This window comes from Aquarana catesbeiana, linkage group LG03 (assembly GCF_042186555.1).
Source record: "Aquarana catesbeiana isolate 2022-GZ linkage group LG03, ASM4218655v1, whole genome shotgun sequence".
In the NCBI taxonomy this organism is placed as follows: Eukaryota; Metazoa; Chordata; class Amphibia; order Anura; family Ranidae; genus Aquarana; species Aquarana catesbeiana.
Window position 1 is genome coordinate 717,275,971 of NC_133326.1, and position 25,834 is coordinate 717,301,804.

General features: G+C 43.5%; 1 protein-coding gene across 1 annotated transcript in view; it reads left to right on the forward strand.

Annotated features, from left to right (window-relative positions):
• Positions 1-966: 966 nt before the first annotated feature.
• LOC141133703 (uncharacterized) overlaps positions 967-25,834 on the forward strand; it is a 125,769-nt gene continuing 100,901 nt past the window's right edge. The window contains exons 1-4 of the mRNA XM_073623200.1: positions 967-1,873; positions 16,196-16,276; positions 22,845-22,946; positions 24,412-24,453. Coding sequence (XP_073479301.1) covers positions 1,801-1,873; positions 16,196-16,276; positions 22,845-22,946; positions 24,412-24,453 — 298 coding nt within the window. The 5' untranslated portion in view covers positions 967-1,800. The remainder of the gene's footprint in view (positions 1,874-16,195; positions 16,277-22,844; positions 22,947-24,411; positions 24,454-25,834) is intronic.

Here is a 25,834-nt window from a genome sequence, read left to right on the forward strand (position 1 = left end):
GGCCATATCGTTCGCAATTCGGCAAACGGGCGAACAGACGATGCTCATCCCTACTAACTAGGAGCTCTGCCTGTACTTCTCCTTTAATCTTCCTTCATTGGCAGTCATTGGCAGAGTTTTAAGGCCCCTTCTTGCTGCATTAGTGGCCAGTAGGGATGAGCTTCGTGTTCCAGTCGATCGGGGGAGGAGAGCGGCCAGAGGTTACATAACCAGCCAGAAAAGATCTGAGATAATTTATTTAGAGACATTGTTTTATACATGCACACTGTGTAGGATGGCTTGATAGAACAGAGGGCCTGGCAGTAATATTTCTTCGAATTTACAACCACAATAAGTCTGAATTTTGACTAGGCCACTCCAAAACCTTAATTTTTTCTTTTTTTTGAGCCATTCAGAGGTGTGTTTCAGATCATTGTCCTTCTGTAAAACCCAAGTGTGCTTGAGCTTGAGGTCAGGAACTCATGGCCCAACATTCTCAATCAGGATTTTCTCGTTCCATCAATTGTGGTAAGTCGCCCAGGTCCTGAAGCTGCAAAGCAGCCCAGACCATCACACTACTGCCACCATGTGTGACTTTTGGTATGATGTTCTTTTTATGAAATTCTGTGTTAGTTTTACACCAGATGTAAAGGGATGCACACCTTCCAAAAAGTTCAACCTTTGTCTCATCAGTTCACAGAATATTTGCCCAAAAGTCTCGGGGATTGTCCAGATGTTTTTTTGGAAATGTGAGACCAGCCTTTGTGTTCTTTTTGGCCAGCAGTGGTTTTGGCCTTGGAACTCTCCCATTAACACCATTTTTGCCCAGTCTCTTTCTTATTGTCGAATCATGAACACTGACCTTACCTGAGGCAAGTGAGGCCTGCAGTTCTTTAGATGTTGTTCTGGGTTTTTTTATCATCTCCTGGATGAGTCATCGCCGTCGTGCTCTTGGAGTAATTTTGGTCGGCTGGCCACTCCTGGGAAGGTTCACCACTGTTCCAAGTTTTCTCCATTTGTGGATAATGGCTCTCACCATGGTTAGCAGGAGTTCCAAAGCCTCAAAAATGGCTTTGTAACCCTTTCCAGATTGATACATGTCAATGACTTTGTTTCTAATCTGTTCTTGAATTTCTTTAGATCGCGACATGATGTGTTGCTTTTTGAGATCTTTTAGCGTACTTCCCCTTGTCAGACAACTTCTATTTAAGTGATCTCTTGATTCAACAGGTCTGGCAATAATCAGGCCTTGGTGTGGCAAGTGAAATTTAACCCAGCTTTCCAAAAAAATGTGGTTAATCACAGTTCATTCATGATTTAGCAAGAGGGGCAATTACTTTTTCACAAAGGACAAGGCAGCTTTTTTCCCTTGATAAATTAAATCATTTAAAAACTGAATTTTGTATTTACTCGGATTATCTTTGTGTAACATTAAAATTTGTTTGATGATCTGAATCATTTAAGTGTGACAAATATATATAGGAAAAAAAAATTAGGAAGGGGGCAAATACTTTTTCACAGAACTGCACATTACACTTTTCCTTTATACCAGCTTATTAAAAAAAAAATAAAAAAAATATAGAGGTTGGAAAAAAGGCTTGGTGCTGTACAAAACTTTTGATAATGAAATAATATTTTTCATAGAGGACCTAAAAAAGGGACAGCCAGGGAGGAGAGCGAAAAAGAGAGATTTGGTTTCAAAAGAAGTTGCTGGGTAGACCAATATTAGTCACAGAACTGGATACACTTCCCCTTTTTTTTGTGGTCACTTTTAAAATGAATTTAAATTCCTCTTCACAGGTTTAGAACAGAAGACAGAGAATGCAGAGCAAGCGGAATCCCGTTCATCCTCAGCGTAAAACAAGGAAAAGGGAAGGTCTGGAGATGGAGTCGGGTAAGATTTAAAGGTTTAATTTTAACATACTGAGTGAGATGTATCTAAAAGCATTTTTTTTTGTTTTATGAGGAATGAGATTTTAAAATTGCCCAATGATAATTTTGCAGAAAATTTCCAGAATTTAAGATTTGGGTGCACTCAGTCTCTTTTTTTTAGCTCCCATCTATAATACCCTGTGTACTTTTCAAACCTGGCCAGCAAATTCACAACAGCCAATAATGGGGATAGAAATGGGGGGGGGGGGGGGGGATTAGGAGGATGCCAACCACCCCTCCATGGGACCAGAACCTATTGGTCTTTCCTGGGTACCCTGGACCTCTATGGCAGGTGTCTGGAAAGGAGATGAGCGAACATCTATTCAGTGACTGTCCCTTTGAAGAATAAATCTGGATGCACTCAGACCTGATCACTTCCGGATTTAGAACTGTCAATCTCCAGCCTTCCTTATCGTGCTCATTCAGCTTCATAAGAGGACAGAGGTGACCAGTGCTGGGACAAGGTTATCCGGTGCCAAGGGCAAAAATGGCAACCCCCCCATGAAAATGTGTACTCAAACGTTCAAACTTCAGGCACCCACTGAGAATGTGAAGGCAGCTTCTCCATCTTCCTTTTTTTTGGTTATGTGATATATAACATGACAAGAGGGAACATGAAGAAGGGCAGTCTGCCCTCACTCCCCAGTGGCACCGGGCTGAGACGGAGGTGTGTTCTCAGCGAGTGTTCACTCTCTACTGCCCACAGTAGGGTGCTACTGGAGAGAGCAAAATCCTCCCTCCAGCAGCTATTGAGGCACTTGCACCTTCTGGTGGGAGTGACAGTGAAGTCACTCTCCTCATTAGGGGCATTGCTAGATGTATGAAAGACCTGAGGCACCCATGGGCACATTGAGTGTCATAATGATGTGGTGTGCATAGTGTGGTAGGTGTGGTCAAATTGCTGTAACAGTGGCAGGTGCTTAAAGGTGTATGGTTAAATAAAACCTGAACCTACTCTACTCTACGTAATGAGTGCATAACACACAGAGCAAGGGTCAGGAGCATACTTGGCAACATTCTCAAAAAAATTTTAGGGACACTTTTTTTGTGTGTAGGCAAAGTATTATTTTAATCAGGGATGGGGCATTCATTTGTGGGCATGACTTAGCAGGAGTGAGAAAACGGCCACAGCGAAACATGGGTGGAGTTAATATTACACTAAATATTGGGTATGGCTTAAAGGGTGTGTAGTTAGAGTCTGAGATGACTTACATCTGTGGTTCTCAACTGGGGTTCCCTCCTGGCCCCCCTATACTGTTCTCTCCTGGCCTCTTTTGCTTTATTGTTCTCTCCTGGGCCCCCTATACTGTTCTCTCCTTGCCCCCGGTGCTATACTGTTCCCCCTGGCCCCCCATGCTGTTCTCCCCTTGCACCCTATACTGTTCTCTCCTGCCCCACCCATGCTATACTGTTCTCTCTTGGCTCCCTATGCTATACTGTTCTCTCCTGGCCCCCTGTGCTATACTGTTCCCCCTGGCCCCCCATGCTGTTCTCCCCTTGCACCCTATACTGTTCTCTCCTGCCCCACCCATGCTATACTGTTCTCTCCTGGCCCCCTGTGCTATACTGTTCCCTCCTGGCCCCCTGTTCTATACTGTTCCCTCCTGGCCTCCCTATACTGTTCTCTCCTGGCCCCCCATTACTGTTCCCTACTGGTCCCTCTATACCGTTCTCTCCTGGTCCCCCTATAGTGTTCCCTCCTGTGTCCCTATTACTGTTCTATCCTGGCCCCCCATTACTGTTTCCTCCTGGCCCCCCATTACTGTTCCCTACTGGTCCCCCTATACTGTTCTCTCCTGGTCCCCCTATAGTGTTCCCTCCTGTCTCCCTAATACTGTTTCCTCCTGGCCCCCCATTACTGTTTCCTCCTGGCCCCCCATTACTGTTCTCTTGTGGCCCCTATTACTGTTCTCTCCTGGCCCCCATTACTGTTCTCTCCTGGCCCTTATTACTGTTCTCTCCTGTTCCCCCCATTACTGTTGTCTCCTGGCCCCTGTACTATACTGTTCTTTCCTGGCCCCCAATTGGTATCATCATTTGGACCAGTCATAAAAATGTTGATCCCTGTTGTTCTCTCTGTGATATGCAATGGAGCCTCTGGCTCTTCCTCTCTTCTGCTGCCCACCCCCATCCTATCCACTGACCTACACTAGGCAGAACTCATTTGCACAACAGCCTGCAACAAAGGGAAGAGATTTGCAAGGAGGTAACATCACCCACCTGCTCAGTGCACTCAGTCAGCCGCCCGACCCCCAGATCCATTTACCAGCTGGACAGTCTATACAGGAAGTTCAGGGTGGCATGGTACCCATACACTTCCCGAAGAACCCAACTCCACCCACCTTCTCTTCCCAATCCCCACACTTTCCTTAGTCCAGGCTCCCCTTACCTTTCCTACCATGCCCCGCTCTCAGCCACAGTTGAAATTAGCAATATTTTACCTCTGGCCGGGTCCGCAGCCTGCTTCTTCCTCACACATGCTGCAGCTGGCCAGACTCAAGGTGCACTGGCGCGATATCCTTGCAGTCTGATTGTGTGGGACTTGTGAGGAGGCATAGCCAGCCTGCCATGCCCCCTTACGAGTCCCACCCAATCACACTGCGAGGCAGGCTTCACCCCACTTCCTCGCAGCAGAGTCCCCAATACTGAGCCACTGAACAGCTTTGTTGAGGGAGCCGGAGGAGGTAGGGGAGGGATCTGGGTGTGCCGCACGCATGTGAAGGTTGTTGTGTCTTAACTGACTTGATGACAGTGCCAAAAGTCCTAATGTCTGGGACACAGGCAGATTTTCTGGATTTTGCCCGGGACATGCTCAGACTGGGACATCGGTCTGATTTCCGCAAATGTCCCGTGCAAATCGTGACTGTTGGCAACTCTGCAGGAGTACTGTAGAGAGTGCAGACTGGGTCACTTAAAAAAAGACTAAACTATACCCACTAACAATGTAGGTATGGTTATACTCACCTTCTCTCCAAGACTGCGATGTCCCAGGGCTCCCTGCTGGCTGCTGACATTTTGGCCTTCACAGAGGGTACTACAGTGTACACCCATACAAGGGCTGTCTATACCCGCATGGGGATGTACAGGTGTTCCATGAATCCCCAAGCAGGCAGACCCATTCATGTCAGCTGGGATGCAGAGGGCAAATTTGATATGGGTGCGGGTGCACAGACGCTGGGGATATTTTTTTAAACTTAACCCTGCTTTAGACTTCTCCACAACTTTATCCATAACCTGTCTGGTGTGTTCCTTGGTCTTCATGATGCTGTTTGTTCACTAAGGTTCTCTAACAAACTTCACAGAACAGCTGTATTTATACTGAGATTAACCGCTTCAGCCCCAGAAGGATTTACCCCCCAATGACCAGACCATTTTTTGAAATACTGCACTGCGTTACTTTAGCTTACAATTGCGCGGTTCTGCAACGTTGTACCCAAATAAAATTGATATCCTTTTTTTCCCACAAATAGAGCTTTCTTTTGGTGGTATTTGATCACCTCTGCAGTTTTTATTTTTTGCGCTATAAACAAAAAAAGACCATTTTGAAAAAAAAACAATATTTTTTATTTTCTGCTATAATACATATCCAATAAAAAAAATTGAATTTCTTCACCTACTAAGGCCAATATGTATTCTGCTACATGTTTTTGGTTAAAAAAAAAAAACCCAATAAGCGTATATTGATTGGTTTGTGCAAAAGTTATAGCGTCTACAAAATAGGGGATAGTTTTATGGCATTTTTATTATTTATTTATTTTTTTACTAGTAATGGTGGCGATCTGTGATTTAGTGGGACTGTGACATTGCGGCGGACAGATGGGTCACCTAACTGACATTTTTGACACTTTTTTGGGAACCAGTGACATTATTACAGTGATCAGTGCTAAAAATATGCACCAACATTGTACTAATGACACTGGCAGGGAAGGGGTTAACCTCAGGGGCGATCAAAGGGGTTAACTGTGTTTCTAGAGTGTGTTTACTAACTGTATGGGGGAGGGGCTGCTTGGGAAAACACACAGATCCGTCTTCCCATAACAGAAAGACAAGATCTCAGTGTAATCCCTTGTCAGTACGGAGATCTGCCTTGTTTACTTCGGCAGATCCCCGTTCTGTCTCTGCGGGGAAACGATCACGGGCGGCCAGTGGACATCGAGTCTGCCCGACCCGCTGATTGGCTCCCCCCCCGCTGGCCAACAGAAGCTAGTGCACGTACTGGTACGACGATTTGCGCATCCGAGCCACCTTGCCGCAGTACAACTGCGGCAACTCTAATTACTAATTAGGTGATTTCTGAAGGCAATCGGTTCCACTAGATTTTAGTTAGGGGTATCGGAGTAAAGGGGGCTGAATACAGATATTAATTTATAAAAAATGTAGAAAACCATTTATCATTTTCCTTCCACTTCACAATTATGTGCCACTTTGTGTTGGTCTATCACATCAAATCCTAATAAAATACATTTACGTTTTTTGTTGTAACATGACAAAATGTGGAAAATTACAATGGGGTATGAATACTTTTTCAAGGCACTGTACATCTGAATCAGCGGTAAGGGCGCAGTATGTCACCTCCACACCACCTGTTTTAACCCCCAAAATGCTGCACTACTGCACTCCTTGCTGGGAGTTTGCAGCTTGGCCCCATTTGCTTGAATGGGTTGTGTTGAGCAGGCAGTAGTGCATGCTGAAAGTGGCGGGGGGGGTATAAATCCTGCCACGGCTGAGAAGCAAAGCATCATAACCCTGAATGAGCACACCCCCAGCTACTGAGGAGGAGGATGACAGATCCATGTCCACTCTGCTTATGCAGAGCAGACACAGACATAGCCTGCTCTGCTCTATGGGCAGTCAGATGTAAACGGATCGCCTGTCCGTTTACACCAAACTGCACTCTGATCCGATCCGTCTAGATGGAGGGGAATGGATCCCCTTTTCATATTTCTTTTTTTTTTTAAACAATAGATTTTTATTAAAGGGATTTTCTTAACAATACAGATTGACATTGTCACGATAATAATTGTGTGACATTGTCACGATAATAATTGTGCCCTTTTCATATTTCTTTAAAGGATTGAAGTTAGGTGGGTTCTTTCTCACTACCACAGTCGGGGAAGCATAAGGGCTCCTGGATTCCTTAATGACCCCAGGCCAGTATATTTAACCTTTAATCCTAATGAGAGATCCAGTTTAACAAGAATGTTATGAGTGCCCTTTAAGCAGTAATGTCAGCAATGTCCACATTGTAGGCCTGATGGTCTTCACCGGGAGTCGGAGCTATTAACTATATCCAAAAAGGTGCAGTAACAAATCAATGGTTTTTCTTGGAATGGATGAAGCTAAAGATGTCTATGTACAGTGTTCAAAGATAGGTGCAGTAAAGTATTCCTAAGGTAAAGCTGTCTGTACACAGTGAAGTAATAAGAAAAGGTTTGCAAAGGTGGGCAATTGCCCTCTCACCAATGACCAGGCTGATACAATGCCTTCTGGACAGCAGCTCCCGGAGCGACATCCTTGCAGGGGATCCGCTGTGACGATCCCCGATGCGAGGCTCGAAGCACGGGTTGTCGGATGATGGTGTTGGATGGATGTCTGGCGAACAACAAGCAATGTTAGGCCCTTCTCGTCCGGGTTGGAATGTTGTACCCCGTGTTGTAGGCCACGACCTCATCCTCACTGCATGGAGAGGTCTGTATCGCATGAGGCCAGGGAGGAAGAGAGCGTGAGGCGAATCTCTTGCTTCTTTTATAGCTCCTCCTAGCAATCTCCCTGATGGTAGCAAAGATCCCTGGGATATGTAGTCCAGGTGTATAGTCATGTGGAGCATTCTGAGGAACAATTAATCCCTTTGGTTTGGCTCACAAATATGATATCAATTAGTGATACTGGGCACTAGAGGGACAACACGATCTACAGAAACAACGGAGGATCACCGTACTTTGCAATTGTAGTCCACATTGCTACACAAAGATGGGTGGGCTCCAAGGCGGTACCAGAATTTCTGTTGGCACGCAATAACAGAGATGGGTGGGCTTCTTGGTGATACCAGGATTCCTGTTGGCATGCACTAACAGAGATGTGTGGGCTTCTTGGTGGTACCAGAATTTCTGTTGGTACATGCTAACCAAGATGGGTGGGCTCCAAGGTGGTACCAGAATTTCTGTTGGTACATGCTAATGGAGATGGGTGGGTTCTGTGGTGGTACCAGAATTTCTTGTAATGCAAACAGCTGAATCAAAACTTTCCCACTACTGGTCTTTTTTTTATACGCCGGTACCTGTAAACTGAAGCTCTCATTTTAACAGAAAAAAAATGCAGCCTGGTGTCTCTGTATTTGGACCTGTTGCACTTGCCAGCATATTGTTCTGCTACTGGCCAATTTTTACGCACCCATATTTGATGGCTGACAGTCTAATTGTTGTACTCACTTGCACCACCTGTGTATCTTATAGTATTGGCTGTGCGGTGCTCTCATTATCTTACCCTCTATTAAAGATAGATAAACAAACTGAGACTTTTTTTTATCTGGCCACTTTATCTTGTTTTTTTTTCCATCACCGGATATTTCCTTGAAACGTTCTTATCTTACAGGTTTACTACCTCTTTTTATTTTAAGTGCTCACATTTTCTTGCTCTTTCTCTCTCTCCTTCTCACTCTCTCTGTAGATACAGTATATATTCTTATATTCTTGTTCTGGATTTCTAAAATGAATACTCACATCAACAAATCAATAAAATTTTAAGGTGCACTAAAGTTTTTCATCCATCAAAATAATGGTGCCTAATGCATGGGGGGGGGGGGGGGGGTAAGTGCATAGTGTATTACGCAAAATGAAATAGCGAAATATCCACTATTGCTCCATCGTCTTCTTTGTTATATTCTCCTGGATCTTGTATCAATGTCTGTATAATGACATCATCATGTACTTAATTACACCGGTGTCATTGCACCACATGGAGAATTCTCACTTACCTTATTTGAGTGTGCCATTTTGAATCTTCGATTGCTATATTGACGATGGGAAACAGGTTTCCCAGAACGCTTGTTGTATTAGCCTTATCAATTAAAATATATTTATGCAAGAATAAATTCAATATTTTTCTAACAAAATATATGTTGTAGGTGTCGCTCATGCAAAATGAAAAAAAAACCTTAGTAGAATATGTGAAAATTAAATAAAAAACTAGTGTGTGTGTGTGTGTGTGGGTAATATAGAATCCACTAATTGCACTAGAATGCTGCAGCATTAACTGTACCTTGATGTCAAGTTTTATTAGTGTTCTGCCGCACTTCCTACTGAGTATAGTGAAATAAAGTGCTAATGTGCCATGTCACTTAATACAGTGCCTTGAAAAAGTATTTATACCCCTTGATATTTTCCACATTTTGTTATGTTACAACCAAAAACATAATTGTATTTTATTGGGATTTTATGCGATAGACCAACACAGTGACACATAATTGTGAAATGGAAGGAAAATGATAAATGGTTTTCAATGTTTTTTTTTTTACAAATAAATATGTGAAAAGTGTGGTGTGCATTTGTATTCAGCCCCATTTACTCTGATACCCCTAACTAAAATCTAGTGGAACCAATTGCCTTCAGAAGTCACCTAATTAGGAAAAAGAGTCCACCTGTGTGTAATTTAATCTCAGTATAAATACAGCTGTTCTGTGAAGCCCTCAGAGGTTTGTTAGAAAATCTTAGTGAACAAACAACATCATGAAGACCAAGGAACACACCAGACGGGTCAGGAATAAAGTTGTGGAGAAGTTTAAAGCAGAGTTAGGTTATAAAAAAAAATTCCCAAGCTTTGAACATCTCAATCCATCATCTGAAAATGGAAAGAGTATGGCACAACTACAAACCTACCAAGACATGACCGTCCACCTAACCTGACAGGCCGGGCAAGGAGAGCATTCATCAGAGATGCAGCCAAGAGGCCCATGGTAACTCTGGAGGAGCTGCAGAGATCCACAGCTCAGGTGGGAGAATCTGTCCACAGGATCTGGCCTTTATGGAAGAGTGGCAAGAAGAAAGTCATTGTTGAAAGAAAGCCATAAGGGGGGCGCATGCATGGATTGTAGGATGGCGGACGTGTAAGATCAGAGCTTCGGCCTTCGTCTCTTTTTCCGAGGCTACTGCTCCTCTACAGCCGCATCTACAGCACCGGGAGCCCTGTCATTCATTTCCGGAAGCACCCAGGCATCCCATGGATAAGATCGGTGACCAAAAATACATCTATCAGAAAAACTTACCTAAGTCCACGCTGAGGCCTTCCCAGCTCATGGGCCGCTTCCTGTGTAGGCCGCACGGTAGTCCAGAGGATTCAGCGGAGCCAGCCAATCTGTCAGTGCTCACTGATCCTTCTGCAGATGATGAAAGGTCCCTAGGCAAGGCACACTCATCCTCGCAGCCAGAACCCACAGCGATGGTGACTGTGGAGGTTCTGGATTAAAGCTGCACACTCTGCTTCAGAATCTAACACAGAGCATTGCTAAAGAAGTTGGGAAAATAACACATGAGCTCAGGGGGAAATAGGTCATTTGGGGGAGCGCACAATACCCTGGACACCAAATTTGATGAACTACAGTATGTTCATGTTTTGGAGGAAGACAACGCTGCTCTTAAACATAAAGTCTCCCAAACTCAGATGCGGCAAGAGGATTTGGAAAATAGGGAACGTCGTCAAAACCTGCGGATCCAGGGGGTCCCTGAATCTGTCAATGATAACGAAATACATCCCTACCTCTTGGACTTATTTGTTACTCTGGCACCCCATACCCCAGGTATTGACTAGAGCCTTGACAGGGCTCATAGATCTCTGGCCCCTAAACCACCTCAAGGTGCCAATCCCAGGGACATCATTGTCCATTTCCACTACTACGAAAGCAAAAAATCTCTCACTATAGCCACCCGCAATAAAACACGAATTTAAAGGCACCAAGATTTAAATCTTCAGTGACCTGTTGCCTATCACTCTAGCGAAAAGGCGCAACCTACGCCCTGTTATGGTGCATCTACAAAATCATCAAGTCTCCTATCGATGTGGTTTTCCTTTTTGATTCTCTGCATCCAGAGATGGGACACAATTCTCAATGACCTTCAAGAAAGCGAGATGCTCATTCGGAATTTAGATCTCCCACCAATCCCTGAAAAGGATCTTCAGATTCCCGTTCCTATTCTACGGCCGCTCTCCACTCCTGGGAAGATCTGGACCCCAGACCGAACATGGTGTAAATCACCGATCTATCGCCAGAAGTGGGGGAAAATACATATATTAGACAGCTATCTGCTCCCCCCCCGAAAGGTGCCAGATGTGACACCGGAGGGGGGGGCGGATAAGCGGAAGTTTGCTTTAAGGGCTATTGCCTCCTGGACGTCTAGATATACCCCGAACAGATGGTTTGAAATTGAAATGTGGGTTATTTTCCCTGCACACCCTTGTTACATGCTATGGCCATCCTCTGACAAATATACAGTATGTCTCAATTGAGAAGTGTATGCCTAGGCCCGATGCTATTTACTTTGTTGATTTGGAAGCAATGCTCTAACAAGTACTCTCTTCTCCATGCTCGCCACTTGTGAATCTTTTATTTAATCGTTTTTTATTCTTTTTTTTACAAATAAAACAGTTTTTTTCTACCAAATCCTCTCCCCTAACTCTAGACACGCCAACCAATTTTGAAATACTGTGTTCTAAGGGCCCTTACGAACCCCATTTGATCTTATCCATATATAAAATTCAACATGAAGCTACCCCTTTAACTGACGCTAGTCATACATATATGTGGACATGGTCCCATATTCTTCAACAACCTATCTCCTTAGGTGAATGGGGGAAAATATGGGACTCTACATCTAGAGTTTCATGCAGCGTGGCACAGAGAGAGACTGCTTACAAAATACTTTTAGTTTGGTATAGGACTCCAGACTTTTTACACGCTCTAAACCTGGCAACCTCTGGGCAATGCTGGAGATGTGGTGATGCTATGGGTAATCATCACCATATGTTTTGGGATTGTTCTGGTATCAAACCCTTTTGGGCACAAGTTCAAAACCTTTTACAAAAGGACTTGGCTTTCTCTATTCCTATAAACCTCATGCATTTTCAATTAGGTCTTCCTTTTCTGAGCATTACTAGGGCTGCTAGGAGATCGATGGCTTTTATTTTATTAGTGGCAAAACGTGCTATACCTCAGTGTTGGCTATCTACATCTACCCCTACTTTCATGCAATTTCTTTTGGCCATAGCTGACATACGTAGGATGAAATGCTTGACTGCAATTATAAACAGCTCTTTGCCAAGGTTTAAGAAAGTATGGGAGGTCTGGGATGCCTCTGAATACAGTGAAGCAGTTTCCACAGATTCATAGACCAATATCTCTTGTATATCTAAAATTTGGCCTGTATAAGTTGTTCTCCATCCAGTCCCTTTATGTTTCTGTATCTACAGTTAAGAAAACTAAGCCATGATGTATTAATATTGTCTCATGTCCTGTTTATTCTTTTATTTTTGTGTTCATTGTCATATCTTGTTTTTGTTTCTTACATCTGAATCATACTTTTTGCTTTGTATGCTTCATAAAACCTAATAAACATACAATTTTTTTTTTTTTAAAGAAAGAAAGCCATAAGAAGTCCCATTTACAGTTTGTGAGAAGCCATGTGAGGGACACAGCAAACATGGAAGAAGGTGCTCTGGTCAGATGAGACCAAAATTGAACTTTTTGGCCTAAAAGTAAAACCCTATGTGTGGCAGAAAACTAACACTGCACATCACCCTGAACACACTATCCCCACCGTGAAACATGGTGGTGGCAGCATCATGTTGTGGAGATGCTTTTCTTCAGCAGGGACAGGAAAGCTGATCAGAGTTGATGGGAAGATGGATAGAGCCAAATACAGGGCAATCTTAGAAGAAAACCTGTTAGAGTCTGCAGAAGACTTGAGACTGGGGCGGAAGTTCAACTTCCAGCAGGACAACGACCCTAAACATACAGCCAGAGCTACAATGGAATGGTTTAGATCAAAGCATATTCATGTGTTAGAATGGCCCAGTCACAGTCCAGACCTAAATCCAATTGAAAATCTGTGGCAAGATTTGAAAATTGCTGTTCAGACGCTCTGTATCCAATCTGACAGAGCTTGGGCAAAAATGTCCTCTCTAGATGTGCAAAGCTGGTAGAGACATCCCCAAAAAGACTTGTAGCTGTAACTGCAGTGAAAGGTGGCTCTACAAAGTATTGACTTAGGGGGGCGCCATACAAATGCCCCCCCACACTTTTCACATATATATTTTGTAAAAAAAAAAATTGAAAACCATTTATCATTTCCCTTCCACTTCACAATTATGTGCGACTTTGTGTTGGTCTATCACATAAAATCCCAATAAAATACATTTACATTTTTGGTTGTAATATGACAAAATGTGGAAAATTTCAAGGGGTATGAATACTTTTTCAAGGCACTGTATTGCATGAATCAACATGTGCATGAATTCATATACCATATAAAAGAAACAACTGATCCTGACATCCCATTATGAGTGCTTTTGGAATTACCTAATTGTGCCCGATTTCTTTAGAAGCACTGGGCCCCCTACTTAACTTATAGAAGGGGAGAAGAAGAGAGGTAGGTCATGCTTGACCGAATGGGCCCCTCCCCTTTTTTGGGGGGGGAGGGTTTAGAGGGTGGGGGAGGGGGGGTAGGGCTAGGAAAAGAGAAAAGGAAATTATGTATGTTTATTGAGTAGACGAGATTGAGTAGCACCGAATATGTAATGTATAATGATATTATAATTTGAAGATATGGGGATGTGATAAGGTGTAAGAGATGTTATGAAGATGTTATGAAGAATATGATAAATGCTCTATGTGGAGTGTAATATATCATTTGTGAAAAATAAAGAAAGTAAAAAAAATAAAAATAAAATAATCATTGCTTTGGCTTGCTCATAGATTACGCCCCATAACACTAAGCCCTTTAATGCTTCATAGCCTGAAGCTGTGGGATTCTGTTAGATATTCTGGAAACTTGATGTCCCCTTTCTTACCTCTTCTACCAATTGTTAATAATCCCCTTTTGATACCAGGGTTGGAACAACCTCGCTCTTTCTCCTGGTGGACCTCTCATGGCTTTACCGGGGTGCATCACTTTTTAACTGCATGTTCGTTTCCATCGTGGGAGGCCCTTCAGGAGACCTATGAGATTCCCAGGCATGAGCACTTCCACTATTTGCAATTGCGCAATTGTATTTTGTTTCTTTGTCGTATTTACACCTTTCCTTTTCACAAGTCTACATTCCCCCGGGATCCCCGGGTCTTATCTCTTATCACTTTATGCCTCTCTTAATGGTAGGTCATCTTTATCGGCCCTTTCCTATGTGACACAATGGGAGCGAGACCTCAAATCTGGTATTGAGGGGGAGGACTGGAGTAAGGCCTGGACAACCATAGCGAAATGTTAATTCAACACAACCACCCTAGAAGCAGCTTATAAAGTGCTCCTGCGGTGGTACAGGGTCCCAACTAGACTTGCTCATGCTTATCCTGGCAGCAGTGACAGATGTTTTCGAAATTGTGGTCAATGTGGGGATGTCCTACATATATGGTGGTCTTGCCGATGCTTGATGGGCTTCTGGTCCAGGGTCTTTGGCCTATTGCAGACGTTATTTCATATGACAGTCCATAAGGATGCCGACTGGCTCACTTACATTGCCCTATACTGGGCCCCTTTTCACCCCAGCAGAAATTGGCTACATAACTTTTTATCTCCACCAAGAGAGCCATTGCCCAGGCCTGGAAGACTCCGTCTGTTGCTTTCCTGGGGGTGAGAACCAGATTGATAGCCCTATGATTGATGAGCAGATGTCCAGCATACTGAAGGATTCGCATGCAAAATTTTTGGGAACCGTGGTTAAGTTACTCCTTCCCATCCCTGCCCTCGACTAGTTATGGTCAGCTTTAAACCTTGTTCCTGCAGGTCCCGCGTCCGTGGTACCCGCCCTCTCTTGGGGCCCCTCTTTTCCTCTGTTTTCTTTCTCTTTTTTTCTCTGTTTCCTCCTTCTTCTCTTCCTTTCTGATATGAAAGCTATCAATGCAAACTGCTGTACTCCAGGGTACAGAGTAATATAGTCTATGACATATGCCTAGTTTTCAACCTGGTTCTCTATGGTCCTGGTAACGGTTTACTGTTATGTTACTCATTGCGCAGTCACACGTTGCTTCTTTACATACCTGCTTGATATTGCCCCTGTGTGGGCAAACCAACGTGCAAAGTCCCACCAGAGTGTGCACTCACCCGCAGTTGTAGACCCCCTGGGCTTATACCGAGGTGGGTCAACCAGGCTTTTTAAATGGATGTTTTTCCACACAATGGCATGAGAATCCTCTCATGTACTCCAGATCATGAAAGGGAAACAATCACAAAGCTGACATAGAGTAATCCTGTTTATTAAAAACAATCTTAAAAGCAAATAGAATGACATTCACATATTATTGTGCCGTGTTCCTGGCACTGTGAAAGATCTGCCAGGTGTGTGTAGGCGCCGCTGCTCTGAGTGTCCTGGAGCCAGCGTGCATTCCAATTGGCGGACGTGACGAAAAAATGTAACCTAAAAGCCTGCCCCTATGCGTTTCGTCATCTACAGGCCCCCTGATGATGTCTAGATGACAAAACGCATAGGGGCTCTTCGGTTATGTTTTGTCGTCACTTCCACCGATTGGAACGCACGCTGGCTCCATGACCCAAGGAGCAGTGATGCCTACACACAACTGGCAGAAAATTCCCAGTGCTGGGACACGGCACAATAATATGTGAGTGTTAGTGAATTTGCACAAGCGAGGAGCACTTTAAAGTTTTACATATGATGAACTTCACATGCACCTTATGTTGATGAATCTTCATGCACTTTTTTCACTGGATAGATGCTTATCTTTTGAATTCATGGACTGCATATCGTTTTTTCATTTTGATTTCACGTTTATATTTATTCACCTTGTATATTGATCAGTTGTTTCTTTTTATATGGTATATGAGTTCATGCACATGCCTTTCACAACTTTAGCCTTAAGGTAATACTGAAACCAGTAATAATCAAATGCAGAGGCAGTTATTTAATAGGATAAAGAGTAAATACATTTATATAGTCTTACAGTCTTGAGGGCAACCATGATGCTGATGTGGCCCGCAATGAACTTGAGTTTGATACCCCTGTTGTAAACCATACTGATCGCACAAAATGCCATGAGTTGCTCTTTCACATCTATGTTTGTCCTCAGGGAACTCTGACGAGGAAGATACGTACGTCAATGTTTGTGATCTTGGTCTACAGAAACCGAAGAAAAGTGCAAAAGCCAAAGGTGAGCTTTTACTATAACAAGGTACAACCTTCTGTTCTGTCTCAGGTCCTACTCCATCCGAGGACACACACCTCAATTTATAGGACATTTCACTTTTACTAACACCAATATTTTGTAGTCTTGGCTCTATAAATCTTGCAACTATTAAGAAGTGCTCTATTTATCTGGAGCACATAAGCCAATAAATTAGAGCTTCTTACTGATCCAATTATTGGTGTATGAAGACCTTCTTACTGATCCAATTATTGGTGTATGAAGACCAATACTTAAATGTGAAGGTTATGGAGGATTGTGTACAATTCAGCAGCACCTGACATGAGTTTCTCATTAACTCAGTACAGTTGACTAGAGATACAACATGGCATGCTGGGAATAGCCAACCACATTGTTTAGGATTGTGCTGGAATGGCTTTGTGTATGGATGAGGATTTCCTATAATCGGTTTCCTCCCACACTTCAAAGACATGCTGGTAGTGGTAGGTTAATTGGTTCCTGTCTAAAATTGGCCCTAGTATGTGTATGTATGAATGTGAGCTTAGGAACTTAGATTGTAAGCTCCTTGAGGACAGGGGCTGATGTGGATGTACGTGTAAAAGCGCTGCATAAATTGACGGCACTATATAAGTACCTGAAATATATAAATACAATAAATAAAAAATAGCTGATGGCTGCAGGCTTGTTCACAATTGTCTGTCTATAATTATTTTAGCTATACACTATATTACCAAAAGTAATGGGACACCTGCCTTTACACACATGAACTTTAATGGCATCCCAGTCTTAGTCCCTAGAGTTCAATATGGAGTTGGCCCACCATTTGCAGCTATAACACCTTCTGGGAAGGCTGTCCACAAGGTTTAGGAGTGTGTCTATATGAATGTTTGACCATTCTTCCAGAAGAGCATTTGTGAGGTCAGACACTGATGTTGGACGAGAAAGCCTGGCCCGCAGTCTCCTCTCTACTTCATCACAAAGGTGTTCTATTGGGTTGAGGTCAGGACTCTGTGCAGGCCAGTCAAGTTCCTCCACCCCAAACTCACTCATCCATGTCTTTATGGACCTTGCTTTGTGCACTGGTCCAAATCATTTGGTGGAGGGGGGAATATAGTGTGGGGTTGTTTTTCAGGGGTTGGGCTTGGCCCCTTAGCTCCAGTGAAGGGAACTCTTAAGGCATCAGCATACCAAGGCATTTCGGACAAATTCATGTTCCCAACTTTGTGAGAACAGTTTGGGGATAGTCCCTTCTTGTTCCAGCATGACTGAGCACCAGGTCAGAAATCCAAGGGTGACCACACTTAATTATAGCTACACGAAAGCATTTTAGAACTTGTCTTCAAGTTTGACAATTAAGATTATATTCTGCATCAGGCATCCTTGGCTCATCTGTACTTCAACAGCATTTGCTTTTGGTCTCTATAGGCTGTTCTGGCCTCCCTGTGTATCCCCGATGGTGTCCATCACCCCTTCCCTGACTCCTGGCTGGAGGCAAGGAGGATTGAGCTGTTAAAACATCTCTTGTCACAAATATATCCCCTGATGAAGCCCATGGTGGCGAAACATGTCGGGATAATTCTCAAAATTGTCATCTCCAAGTGACAAGACAATTGCTTTGTGCAATGATGTGTCAAGAGACAAGTTGTATTCAATGTCTATGTTTGTTTTAAAGCATAACAAACATTTTTAATTACATGTTGTTCGTAATAATAAAATTATTGTAATTTTTTTTATGTATATCTGAATCTTTGTATTCATTATTTGCTGGCACCTTTAAAGTCCCACAAAAACTTCTCTCTCTATGACTGAGCACCAGTGCACAAAACAAGATCCATAAAGACATGGATGAGCGAGTGTGGGGTGGAGGAACTTGACTGGCCTGCACAGAGTCCTGACCTCAACCCATCAGAACACCTTTGGGATGAATTAGAGTGGAGTCTACAAGCCAGGCCTTCTCGTCCAACATCAGTGCCTACCCTCACAAATGCTCTTCTGGAAGAATGGTTAAACATTCCCATAGACACCCTCCTAAACCTTGTGGACGGCCTTCCCAGAAGAGTTGAAGCTGGTATAGCTGCAAAGGGTGGGCCAACTCAATATTGAACCCTACGGACTAAGACCGGGATGCCATTAAAGTTCATGTGTGTGTAAAGACAGGCGTCCCAATACTTTTGGTAATATAGTGCATATCCCATAGTTTGTGGACTCTATAACTTTCCTACAGACTAAACAATAAATGCGCATTTGGGTTATAAAATGTAGCATAATACAGTTTGGTCTAAATTTATGAAGAAAGATTATTTATTTGCAAAGTTTTAGAACAGAAACAAAGAAAAACTTTTTTCTGTTTTTTTAGCAAAAAAAAAAAACAAAAAACCCCAGTGGTGATTAAATACCACCAAAAGAAAGCTCTATTTGTGTGAAATTAATTATAAAAATGTCATATGTGTACAGTGTAGCAATTGCCATTCAAAATGTGACAGCGCTGAAAGCTGAAAACTGGCCTGGGCAGGAACGGGGGTGAAAGTGCCCGGTATTGAAGTGGTTAAATAGTCCACTAGGCCCAAGTACCTGTGGCGGAGGTACTCGTGTGTCCACATGCGCAGCGTTGCGCACACATTCCTACAGTACCTGACCGCGAGAATGTGTTTCCAGCGCGATCCCATCGCGCTGGTTCTCAGCGACTGGGTACTGTGCATCTCGCGCTGGCTCGCTCATCGGGAAAGGAAAACTTTTTTTTTCCTTTCCCGATGAGCGACAGGCAGTGCTGACAGCTGTCTGGTATGAATCATGAGGGGGAGCGCCGTGCCAAATTTTAAATAAAAAGCTTGGCGCTGGCTCCCGCGACGGGGCTCGCCGGTGTCAAATCTCTCCGATAACAGCGGCGAGATTGACACAATATCGCGGTCACCTATTGTATACGCCTTATGGCTGCAGATCTCCCTGATGGCTGACATGATGTTCCAGACAGAAACACTGGCCTCAAAGTTCTCCAACTCCAAACTGGCAATCCACCGAAGATCTCAATATACAGCAAGTCAGTCAATGGTAATACAAGGAATAATCTGAAGTAGAATAGGGAACAAGCACACCTAGCGCATTAAGAAGGGGGCATCACTTTAATATTAAAAACATCAAATGCACTTACAAGATTGCAAAAGGGTGGTGCAGATAACAACGCCCAGGGAGACATTCCTCCCCACTACCATGGCCAGCGGTGGGATTGAATAACAGCCCCTGGGGATTTGTGGTAAAGGCTGGTGGTACGGGCGGCATCCTTGCTGCTGAGCAGCAGCCTTGTAGAGCAGCAGCACTGTCCACTTTCCCGGCAATGTGTTTTTTGGGGCATGCCTCCTTTTTTTAAGCCTGGCCACGAGGTGGGAGTGCTGGCTACAAGTAATAAACAGCCAGCAGGGGGTTTGGAGACAATGGGGTATATGGACACGTATGGGCCCGTACACACGATAGGATTTTCCCGACAACAAATGTTCGATGTGGGCTTGTTGTCGGAAATTCCGACCATGTGTAGGCTCCATCGGACATTTGCTGTCGGAATTTCCAACAACAAATGTTTGAGAGCAGGTTCTCAAATTTTCCGACAAGACTTGTCGGAAATTCTGAGCGTGTGTAGACAATTCCAACGCACAAAATTCCACGCATGCTCGGAATCAAGCAGAAGAGCCGCACTGGCTATTGAACTTCATTTTTCTCGGCTCATCATACGTGTTGTACATCACCACGTTCTTGATGTTCGGAATTTCTGACAACATTTGCGTAACTGTGTATATGCAAGACAATTTGAGCCAACATCTGTCGGAAAAAAATCCACGGTTTTGTTGTCGGAATGTCTGATCGTGTGTACATAGCATAAGGGGTGACTAAAAAAAAAAAAAAAACAGCTGCATTGTAGATGTGTTCTGTGTAAATGGGAGCAAATGTTATTAGGCTCTTCTATCTTTGGGTCAAATGAATGAATCAGGAACATACAGTGGAACCTCGGATTACGAGCATAATCCGTTCCAGGAGTATGCTCGAAATCCAAAGTACTCGCATATCAAAGCGAGTTTTCCCATTGAAGTCAATGGAAACGAAAATAATTAGTTCTTCATTGACTTCAATGGGATGCAATAACATATGCGGCCAGAGGTGGCCTACCATGGTGACTGGGTTGACTCTTAAATATGGTGGAGCCTGACCAGCAGGGAAGTTGGGTGGAAAATGGAGTGCTAAGGGTGGCTGTCACGTGGCCTGGGAGGAGACCCTAGGTCTGGGGGCTCTGCCCTCAGGCAGGAGCTGAGAAAAGGAAGTAGAGAAAGCCTAATGCCCCATACACACGATCGGACTTCCCGACAACAAAACCGTAGATTTTTGTTCGAAGGATGTTGGCTCAAACTTGTCTTGCATACACAAGTTCACACAAATGTTGGGCAACAATTACGAACATGGGAAGGCGGTGACGTACAAGACGTAAGACGAGCTGAGAAAAAGGAAGTTCAATAGCCAGTGTGGCTCCTTCTGCTTGATTCCAAGCATGCGTGAACTTTTGTGTGTCGAACCTGTGTACACACGATCGGAAATTCCGACAACAAAGTTTTGTTGGCGGAAAATTTGAGAACCTGCTATCAAACAGTTGTTGGCGGAAAGTGCGACAGCAAATGTTCGATGGGGCATACACACGGTCAGACTTTCAGCCAACAAGCTCACATCCAACATTTGTTGTCGGGAAATCCAATCCTGTGTACGGGCATAAGAGGGGAATCTCCAAAACTTTGAACATCTGGGCTGGCATGGGAAGATCTGTTCAATTGGAGGCCTGAACAGAAGTCTTGCCCAGGGCAGCAGGGAGCAAAGAACAGTGAGAGTACCTCAGCACACCCAGGGGCATACAAAGGGAGAGGCTGCCAGACGTAGCATATTCCAGGGACAGCATTGAACTAAATACCAATCCATTGCCTTGGGGCGTTCTTCAGAGCAGCCAGATGGGCTGGTAGGCAAGGCAGCTAGGTGGGCTGGTAGGCAAGGCAGCTAGGTGGGCTAGTAGGCAAGGTAGCCAGGTGGGCTGGTAAAATCTCCAAGCATCAGAGCTGACTGAAGTTCTACTGAGGAGACACAATACTCCTGCATGCAGTTTGCAACTTTGCGCTATTTCTCAAAAGGGGACTGAGAGCTCCTGGTCCATAAAGGACCTTGTCACTGATCCATAGAGACTGAGATTATTCCGGAGGAAGTACAGTCCAGGATCTTCATTTTTGTACACAGAGAAGGAAGTTGTCCTCATCTGATGTTTCTTCAAGTCAAGTTGAGCATCCCATAATTTCTATACCCTATCCAAGTTGTTTCCCCCAATAAAACAACAATAACCAGCCCATGGACTGTTTTCTTTTGTCAGAATGCAAGTTGGAGAGGCGTGTTGCCTGGCTGTGCAGGAATAGTTTGTGGTTTCACAGGATGACTAGATATGGACATTTTTTTATAAATTCACCCATTAATTACACTTAACTACATGTTGTTGTTCAGTCATTTTGTAACCTCGTGGACCATAGCGCACCAGGCTTTTCTGTCCTCCACTGCCTCCTGGAGCTTGCCTAACTTCATGTTCATTGTTATGATGATGCTAGCTATTCATCTTGTTTTCTGTTGTCTTCTCCTTTTTCCTTCCATGTTTGCCAGCATCAGGGTCTTTTCCAAAGAGTCCTCTGTTTGAGTAGGTGGCCAAAGTATTTGAGTTTCAGCTTCAGGATCTGTCCCTCCAGTGAAAAACCTAACTACATACAAGAAAGAAAAAGAAGCGAGAACAGGTGTGGGGTAGTAATGAGGAGAACATTACACGGTAGCTGAAAAGAACAATATTGTAATAATAGGACCCATGGAAGGTGGGATAGAAATTAGACACCAGAGTAAAGCTGGCCATACACCTATAGATTATGTGCACATTTTCTATGTGTAGATGGAAAAAGTGCAACAGATTTCTCCATGTATGATAAACTGTGTGGATGGAGGAATCTTCCACTGGGCCAAGCTTCAGTATCTTGCTGGTCGGCCCCACTGGCACTCAGCCTAAACAATGCCTGCACTCAATCAGAATGTTCAGGTATTGTGAGAGCCAGCGGGGCCGACTAGCAAGATACAGTATGGAAGCTTGGGCCAGTGGGAGATTCTTCCATCCACACAGTTCAGCGTAGATGGAGGAATCTGTTCCACTTTTTCCATCTGACCATAGAAAATCTGCAGATAATCTATAGGTGTATGGCCAGTCTTAGACTGGCCGTACATTATACAATTTTCTTATTCAATTTCCTTTAGATTTACCTTTAACTATGTAATGCAAGGACCTGCCTGATTGCATCCAAATTCAAAGTGTTTAGGTTTGACCTCACATTATAGGGTTTTGGTAAATCTAAAGGAAAATTGTACAAGAAAAGTGTATAATGTATGGCCAGCCTAAGAAGAAAAACACACGCGAAACAAATACAAATAAAATTGATGAAAAGAGTGTCAAATCATATGTATATAAAATGGAAAAATGAACATAAAGAGAACAAAAATGAAGTCTGTCTGTCTATAATTATTTCAGCTGCCAAGAATACACATATCCGGCTTAAACTGATCCTGATGATCCTTCTCGCCTTCCTGTTCCTTGTTCTGATTGTCTTCATAGGTATCTTGTTGACCTCCTGTGAGTATTACAGCTATATACTAATTCGTAACTTCAGATAAATTTGTATTTGTTACGTTGACTAACAGCCAAAACCTATAATTTAATAGTTAGTTACTATTTCAGATTTTTGAATCATCGGGTTTTCAAATTATTGGATTTTCATTTTTATTTTCATTCTTTCGAATTTTCGTTCTCATTTTCGAATTTTCGTTCTCATTTGCGAATTTTCAAATTTCCAAATCTTTGGATTTTTTTTGGATTTCCGAATTTCCGAATTTTCAAATATTCAAATTTACGAATATTCACAATATTCTGAAAAAATTGTTAAACAGGTTTTCATTAATTCAGATATTTGCAAATTAACAAATTTGGTGAAATTCATTAAAAAACTAATTTGGAACAAAACGAATTGCACATGTCTACCGATCGCTCGGTTCTGACAGCTCCCCGAGCAGAGAGCTGCAGACTGTCAGTCAGCAGCTCTCCGCTCTGCCCTCTCCTTGCTCACTGGAGCGATCAGCTGTGGAGGGGAGGCTCTTCTCAGGCTCTTAGCGGCTCGCTGAGAGGCTGAGACTGCCATCAGTCCAGGCACCTGGCGGATCCATACTTCCGAAGTCTGCATGATGCGGTGCCTGGACTGATCTTGGTAACGTCAGCAGAGAGCAGACTTGAGACCTGAAAACAGGTCACAGGAGTGCAAACCAAATAGCACTCCTGTGACCCATAGGAGAAGCCCAGCCAAACGAGCCCGGGCTGGACTTCTCCTTTAAACTTTATGAATAAAGAAATTTGAGAAAAGTTTACCATGAGAATTTTGGATTTGCAGCCCCTTTTGACCAGAAGTTGGCATAGTATGGGCTTACAATACATGGTCAACAGTCTCTGGTCTCCTGATCATCACACCTATATGAGCTTGTTGGACATCCCATCCCAAAACCATGGCTGCTAAAAACGAGTTGCCCCCTTTGCAGCAGCCTCCACTCTTCTCGAAAGGCTTTCCACAAGATTTCGGAGGGTGTCTGTGCAAATTTGTTGCCAATTATGAGGTCGGGTACTGATGATAGATGGGAAGACCTGGCTCAAAGTTCCAACTCATCCCAAAGGTGTTCAGTAGGGTTGAGGTCAGGGCTGGTTATTCGGGTTTCTCCTCACCAAACTGGTCAAACCGTGTCTTTTCACAGTCATTGTTCACTGTAGCATTAATAGAACCTTTCACTATAAAAACTTGAATTCTATCATTTAATACTAAACTAGATGGCAGATGTGGGTCGGTGCAAATTTTCTGACCACAGATGTGATTGGGAATTCAAAATGGGTTGAAATTGAAGAAATTTGAACAAATATATATATTTTAGTGTTAAAATCTGGATTGAAATTGGAGTGGAATTTGACCTAAATCCAAATCTCAGAGGTAAGGTAAGTTTAGATATGTACATTCTCTGTCATTGGATAACATTTCCTATTATTGGTTTATCCTGCACAGATACGAACATGGCCGAGGAGCAGACACATCTGAGGGAAACTGGTAGGTGGACAATAAGCTTGTATTGCTGTCTAGACACTTCTATAAATTATACTCCAAATATTCTGCACCTTAACAAATGGTATATATCCCCCCCCTACACAGCAACTGTTTAAAAGTATCAGGGCAGATATTCAAATAAAAAGAAAAAAGAAAAACAGCGTTGAAAATAACTTAGAAGAACCCCAAACGTTATATAGTTTTCGAGAGTCCCTGGGTTTTTAGAAAGAGGCCCTTGTCTCCTCAACATGGGGACAAGGTGCTTGTGAGAGCATCCTGACCTGCCGGGCTGCATGCTCAGATAGAGATCTGAAATGGATCTTGGGGGGATCCCACATCGTTTTTTTTTTTTTTTTTAATTTTGGTGTGGGGTTCCCCTTAAAATCCTGGTGGCACCGCCCCTTCTGATGTCACAGACAAAGCATGCACTGGTCTGTGACGTCAGAAGGAGGGCAGTGCCACCAGGTGATCTAGACTGGTGGCCCCGCCTATTCCCTATAAAAGAACTGTCAAACAGAGGAGCGTGCAGTGGGCATAGCTCCCCCATGTTGGCGGAAGCAATTTTTTTTCATTTTTTTTCGGGTCGGCAGGCAGCGTGATTGACGACGGATCTACATGGGGGGGACACTGTTTTTTATTTTTTAATAAAGGATTACTCAACAACTGTCTTCTGCACAAATGCTCTTCTGGAAGAATGGTTAAACATTCCCATAGACACACTCCTAAACCTTGTGGACAGCCTTCCCAGAAGAGTTGAAGCTGTTATAGCTGCAAAGGGTGGACCAACTCAATATTGAACCCTACAGACTAATGCCCCGTACACACGGTCGGACATTGATCGGACTTTCCGACAACAAAATCCTAGGATTTTTCCCGACGGATGTTGGCTCAAACTTGTCTTGCATACACACGGTCACACAAAGTTGTCGGAAAATCCGATCATTCTGAACGCGGTGACATAAAACACGTATGTCAGGACTATAAACGGGGCAGTAGCCAATAGCTTTCATCTCTTTATTTATCCTGAGCATGCGTGGCACTTTGTGCGTCGGATTTGTGTACACACGATCGGAAATTCCGACAACGGATTTTGTTGTCGGAAAATTTTATAGCCTGCTCTCAAACTTTGTGCGTCAGAAAATCCGATGGAAAAAGTCAGATGGAGCCCACACACGGTCGGAATTTCCGACAACACGCTCCGATCGCACATTTTCCGTCGGAAAATCCGACCGTGTGTACAGGGCATAAGACTGGGATGCCTTAAAGTTCATGTGCGTGTAAAGGCAGGCGTCCCACTACTTTTGGTAATACAGTGGATATTGGATTGGGATTGGAGTTGAATTGGACCTGAATCCAAATCTCAGAGGAAAAATACAGTAGGTTT